General features: G+C 38.9%; 1 protein-coding gene across 2 annotated transcripts in view; it reads left to right on the forward strand.

Annotated features, from left to right (window-relative positions):
* Positions 1 to 6416, forward strand: part of sema6a (sema domain, transmembrane domain (TM), and cytoplasmic domain, (semaphorin) 6A) — a 147587-nt gene extending 141171 nt beyond the window's left edge. For both annotated transcript variants that reach the window (XM_015377137.1, XM_015377135.1), the window contains one exon: positions 3674 to 6416. In XM_015377137.1, the coding sequence (XP_015232623.1) occupies positions 3674 to 4809 (1136 nt within the window). In that variant the 3' untranslated portion in view covers positions 4810 to 6416. The remainder of the gene's footprint in view (positions 1 to 3673) is intronic.
* The last annotated feature ends 506 nt before the right edge of the window (positions 6417 to 6922 follow it).

Genomic DNA, 6922 nt, shown 5'->3' on the forward strand with positions numbered 1-6922 from the left:
AGCTCATGATAAATCAGAAATTCTGTTTTACGGTGGTCAGACAAAACTTTACTTCTTATTTCTTTCCAAGCTGAACTTTAAATTTCAGATTCAGAATTAAGGATTTGTGATTTATTTTAGGCTTTCAAACAGCTTTTAGAGTCATGTGGGAGGACAAATGAATTATGTCTGCAGCAAGTGAGGATTATGGATGTCGGTTTAACAGCGTCTGGATTTCAGTTTCATGAGAACAGGTCATCATGCTTTCTCTGTGGGTCTGTGTTGTGTCTTATCGAAGAGACAGAAGATATTCTGACCCAGCCGGGAAAAAAACAAAAAAACAACAACAAACAGAATTACAAATAACCTCCAAACCAAAGAGACACACAGAATGGCTAAGAAACTTTCCTACTATGCTTATGTATGGATTGAGTGTTCTATTCCATTTACTTGTACAAACTTAGATTATAAAATGCAATCAAGACCAAAATCCTTAATACCCTTGCCAGATTTAGATGTATATTTTGCTTCTAAAAAGAAATAAGACAGGCATCAATTAAAGATTATCAACCAACAAAAAAAATAACTTTGAAAAAAGGAAAAGAAAATTACTTACAAAATCTTGATCTTATCAAAAACTTCTTAGAGGTCAGTGGAATTACAGCAATCCAAATGTTCTGACCAGCTTTTTACGAGATTCTTCAGATTTCTTTTGTGATGTGCTTCAGGTCCACCCCAAGCCTTAAGATGATGGCAAGGACCAAATCCAAAATGGGTCACCTAAAGGAGCAATATATTTGTACAGCTTAAAGAACATTTAAACTACTGGAGGTATGGATAATTATTGATTTAAATCTACATGTCCTCACTAACTGTTGGGACCCCTGACAAAGATAAGTAATGACATTTGAAATAAATACATTTTTATTGCTTTAGCAGAACATCTTACTGAAAATCTAACACTGAAACATTGAGCTACGTAAGGTTTTTTTTTTTGCTCTACTTCCTTTTTCCCACTCCTTGAAATAAATCAGTATCTCTGTCTGTGTTTGTTAGTTTTAAACCACTGAAATTATTACTAAGGCAGAAAATATAAGCCAGATCAGGAGAAACTCTTTATTTTCTGTATCTGTCTTTTAAATTATTAGGATCAACATAGATTTCCCTTGGCTTTCATGGCATCTCCTCCTGTTTTATTGTTTTCATATTTTGCGATGTGGGCTAAGACAAATTGTGCACCAGCGTTATGTCATATTTATACAACTCAGGGAAACTACAACGCAGCCTGATACTGTATACTATCTAGGCATCAGAAAAAGCCTCAGTAAGATCTCTTTTTAGGTTGGCATATTTGATTAAAACAATCATTTAACATCAGATCAGAGTTGTTTATTTTAAGGTATATTGCTTATCTCTACCAGGCATGCCAAAAATGCTGGGGAGAAAATCATGAACAGTTTGTACCATTACTGCACCTCTAATTGTGTTGTTGAAATAGGACACATTTTAACAAAGAAGAGGCAAAACAAAAGTTTTTGGTTTCCCCAGTAGCATCTTAAAGGAGTGCAGTCAAATCGTTCTCCAGTGCAAACAAAATGCTGTGGAGACAGGTCCAGTTGAGCAGCTCAAAACAACTTTAATATAACAATTATGTTTGCTAAACTACATACTTTATTTGGTTTTAGTCTCTGTTAAATGTGCATGAAGCCAAAAAAATGGAAATCTTTTGAGTAGGCATTATTATTGGTTAATCCTTGTGGTTCATTTACCGGTACTTAATGTGTGCCTTTAAAAGTAATGTTTATGCATCCAACTAGATTTGCATATGTAAAGTAATATCTTTTGTAATGTCACATTAAATTTTTTTATTTTAGTGATGCACCATTTACTCATTCTTGATTAAAATGGGACACTATTCTATTAACTGGCTTTGACCAATTGGTTGCAGTCTTATAATAAAACGTTTGAATGTCTTTTCTTGTTAAATAATTTCATTAACTATAAAACAACAAGCAGTATGTTCTTTAATGCTCTTTGTTATAAAAATAGAGAAAAGACCTGATCTGGTTATTAACAGCAATATTAACAAACTTTACTCCTCTTAACTAGTAGGTGTCTGTACTTGTTTGCTGTTGTTCTGTATTGTTTGCTAGCTTATTGCCAAGATGGCTAATGCCAAATATTATCATTAACAAATATTTAACTTACTTGTTCATAAAGGAAATCAGGAATCTCTGCATTGATTCTGAGTCACACTAGATTTAGTAAAATATAAAGTGTCTTAGAAGGTTCAGATTCGTAAAAAAAAAACAAACATGCAGGACTGTGAGCCCCATGGACTAGAACCTTGGGAGAACAATACAGGCTTAGTAAAGCTTATGCATTTCCTGCAGCTTTCCAGATTGCACTGATCTGCTTGAGAGACAAAGGGGTTTCAGAAACCTGTTTTAACTTTGCAGACAGTGATGTGTGCTATAATATTTGACAAGGAGGGAAGTACACACCTTCATCAAGGCTATCAGAGTCCCAAGGCTGCTTTTTCTGTAATGAAGTCCACCTGCTGTCTGTGGTAACTGATCTGTGCCACCTGGCAGTCAAAAGCAGAGACATCCTAAATCAGTTTTCTCTGAATTTGGTGAATTTAGTCACGTGTCTGGCGCATGAATGTGAAGGACTCACTTCTTAAACTGACCATCCTTCAATCCATCTTGTGTTCCTTTATGCACAATGCTTTCACAGATCACTGACGTCTGTGAATTATTTCCTTAACAAGAAAAAAACCTTTAACTAAGCATAGAAAAGTAAGCTAGATCAGAAAGTAACTTTGTTTTCACTGGACAGTCTCATTTTCTTACAATACTTGATTTGTGAACCACTGAAAGGTTATCTTTGAGGTGAAAGGTGAAAATAAGCAAAGTAAAAAACTTTCAGGTTGTGTCACCCCTAGTCTTAGCGACTTGGTGGAGGGACACATATATAAAAACAACTGTGAATGTGTGTGCTTTTTAACCAGTTTGTCTGTATTTTTTTATTCTTCTTTACAGCATACAACCAGTTTATCATACTCTACAACTATTGCATTTTTTTACAACTACTTTTGTTGAGTTATCTTCTATCTTTATTTACGTTATTGTGTTTTTTCAGGTATTGTAGATTTATTATTGATGAAAGTCTTATCATAAAGCTAATTGGAATTAGGACCTAATCAAACGCTTTTCAATTTATTCCTAAGGATTCATGAGATTGAATTCAACCTACATGAAGTCTCACATTTCCATTTGTAAAAAGGAAAAAAGGTTTTTAGTATTTCAGTCTTCTTTATCTGCTCTCAAATTTTTCTCATTTTACCAGAAGTTTTTATGAGAGCTTGCAATGGGAGTCCTAATCACCCCTGAGAAACATCCTCAGTCTGTGATTGAGTCTGTGGGAAATATTCATTTTCCATACCTGAAGCCAACATTTGCAGTCATTATGTAAAGTAGTATCTCATAATAGGATAAATCTTCCTTCATTTGCATATTTTTCATAGAATGATTTAAACCTTTAATCCTTTTCTATCATCCCAGAACATATATTTTAATCATTTTATTATTGTTGGCCTTGGTTTTTTGAAAGCATTTTTACTTGGTTATATTATTGCACAAAAGTCATCTTTTAGATTTAGTCTGACCGCTCTGTTTGAATGTCTCTGCAGGTGTGATCCGTGAGAGCTACCAGAAGGGTCGGGACCAGCTGGTTCCTGTGACCCTGCTGGCCATCGCTGTCATCTTGGCATTTGCAATGGGGGCGATCTTCTCAGGTCTCATAGTTTACTGTGTCTGTGACCACCGGCGGCGAGATGTAGATCTGACAGGCCGGAAGGAGAAGGACAGTCTTCACCTACACTCCCGCCGTGGGTCGATGAACAGCGTGACTAAGCTGACTGGTCTCTTTGAGACGCAAGCCAAAGATGGCCGCCCAGAGGCGATCCTCACCCCTTTGATGCACAATGGGCGACTGACGCCGAATGCCAAGATGCTGATAAAAGCCGACCAGCACCACCTGGACCTCACTGCTCTGCCAACGCCTGAGTCCACACCCATGCAGCCGCGCCGTAAACCCAGCCGTGGAAGCCGTGAGTGGGAAAGAAATCAGAACCTCATTAACGCATGTACCAAGGACATGCCGCCTATAGGCTCTCCTGTCATCTCCACTGACCTGCCCCTGAGGGCTTCACCTGGACACATCCCCAGTGTGGTTGTATTGCCTCTCCCGCAGCATCAGCACCAGCTTCAGCCTCATCTGCAGCAGTCTTACCAGCATGAGTATGTAGAGCAGCCCCATCACAGCGACTTAAGCATGGCTCACTGCGTCATGGACGACCAAGGTGCCACTTTGGAATACAAGCCTGGTAAGAGCCACATGGTGGATCCCGATGGGATGCTGCCACCTCGTGTCCCCCAGCGAGAGGCATCCCTCACCGTCCCCCCCGCTGTTCCGCAGATGGGCAAACGTCTGGAGGTCCATTCCTCTGTGTACGGCCTCCGAAAAGGATCTGCGTCTTCTGCCTCAGGGTCTTCCGCCCTAAGGAAGCACAACACCAACTCATCCAACTCCTCCCATTTGTCGAGACATCACAGCTTCCGTGTGGAGAGCCCACCTCCTGCACCTCAGAGGGTGGACTCCATACAAATGACAACACAGGGGATATCGCTGTCTCGACAGCCTGGAATGATCAACTACGGCTCGCTGCCCAGAACGGGAAGCAAACACCTCAAACCCGATGTCCCGCCAAAACCTTCGGTAGTCTCTCTCTCAACAAAAGCAAAGTCCTGTGACTCTGGCACATAGTCAGCTCGTAACCCTCTTAAACCAGACTGAACAGACATAAGCAAAAGGTGTTTTCAGACAGAAAGAAGAAACAGGGAATATTGTTCAACTTGCATCTCCGTTTAGTGCATTTGTTTTTGTTTGTTTTTTTTTTCTGTGGGAAAAATTACAGTTTTTTTAATAAAACAATTTGTTTTTATATAAATATGTAAATATCCAATGGATGTTGTCTGTTGCTGAGCTAAGATCAGCTCCCAATTTGTCTGTAAACACTAATAGGAAGATGTTCAACTGAAAGAGGAAGTGAAGCCTGTCCTGATTTTTCACGTATCGGCACCCTGTAGCATTCAAGATGGTGGCTTTCCAGTTTGTAGTGTCTTCAGCCACCAGGACTTGACTTTTAATACATTATCGTGCCGATTGATGCTTACTGATGCCGACTGATGCGTGCGGGGGTCAGAGGATGAAGAAAAATCAATGTACAGAAGCACTTGGAGAGACTGGGTTCAGACTGAGTCCTGTTGGATACTGTGAAAAGAGTCTCAGTGTTACAGCAATCAAGATCTGTCTGGGTTCGGCTCAAACCCCGGCAGGAGGAATCTTCTACTGTACTGAACAATAAGTGACTGATAATACTAATAGCCTGTTGTATTTATTTTTATCAAGTGCTTTAAAAGAATGAACTGACTTTTTAGACTCGGACAGAAAGAGAGTGAAGACAAAGAGGAGGTCTTCTAATATTAACTAATCAAGTGAGGAAAGCAAAATATTTAAAGTCATTAAACTGGAGCCAGTAGAACTTTTCCTGTCGACTTCTAAAAGGTCTTACTGTGTGCTCAGTGAGACCGGCAGCCTGACATACGATGAAGAGGAGGAGCTATTTATTTAAACTGTGCCAGACCAGACTTTAACCTTTACAGAGTTTCCATTTTTTTGACCAATCAAGAACGATAAAAAAAATCATTAAAAAAATTGCAAAATTTCCCCTTTCACTCCTCCAATGACAAACCCTACCCCTCCAACCCCACCCACCCTTTCCCCCGTTCCTCAAACCAAACCTCCAATCAGCACTGTGGTTTTTTTCGTCTGACTCCTAAACATCCGTCCTGATTAGCTCACTGTTGCATGTCACACAGAAAAAGGAAGAGGCGCTACAGAAACAGTGCGGTAATAAACATTCAAATATAAGCTAAACGTTGCAACAGAGTGACGCCGGTCCATCATGGTGTCACATGGACGAGTAGGCGGGAAAAAAAAAAAAAGAAAAAATGGAAACAAAAAAAACTTTTTATCATCTGCTTATTTTTCCACATGTAAATTTGTGCCTTACACCCTAAAGTAGTGACAATGTTTTTTTGTTTAATAGCTGTTAACTTTGTGTCCCCATTGTATTTTTCTTATTTTTATTTTCTTACGTCATGATATTTCCCTTGTTTGATAAAAATGCAGTTAAAGAATGTAGGTGTTATTGTTGTAATTCTGGTCCCTTAGAAATTAACAGTTAACAATTCAGATGGAGAGGAGAGGAGGGAGCTATCACTTTCTTCTTTTTTACTCTTTCTGCACAGACTCTCACATCATCATGGTTCATTTCTGACTGTGCCATTAAAGCTTCAAGCTGCCCTTCATGTTGATTTGGCATTGTCAGTGATTTGATTATTTTTTTTTGTACAAGTCAAACATGCTGGTGTTTGTTTTTCCTCATTTATGTTGTTTGGTGTGATTACCAGAAGTAAAGATTTGTTAGTCGCTAAGAAGGCCGAGGTAGCTTTCCGGTGCATTGCAATAATAATGCAACAACAGCACCACAGCAAGCTAGTAGAATATACAATAGGCCCTCAGTGAGCTAATAGCTCACTGCTTCTTAGAAGCATCCATTTTGTAGGTCTTGCATAAACAGGCTGGTTCCTGTGAAGAAAGCTAGGATTTTGAATCAATATTAAAAACTTTTCTCTCTTTAACCCCGTTTTGGTAAGAAAAATTAAAAATAGCATTTTTGCTTTTTTCATTTTTGCCTAACCGACTTTTTTTTATCAAGGCCTGAGAGTTTGACTGATATGACCTCTTTCGTTTCCGTTGATCACCCCTCACCAAAACACTTAAATCAGTGGAGCCTAGTGTTGTATGTGTAGAT

The sequence above is a fragment of the Cyprinodon variegatus genome, unplaced genomic scaffold (genome assembly GCF_000732505.1).
Source record: "Cyprinodon variegatus isolate N-32 unplaced genomic scaffold, C_variegatus-1.0 Scaffold147, whole genome shotgun sequence".
In the NCBI taxonomy this organism is placed as follows: Eukaryota; Metazoa; Chordata; class Actinopteri; order Cyprinodontiformes; family Cyprinodontidae; genus Cyprinodon; species Cyprinodon variegatus.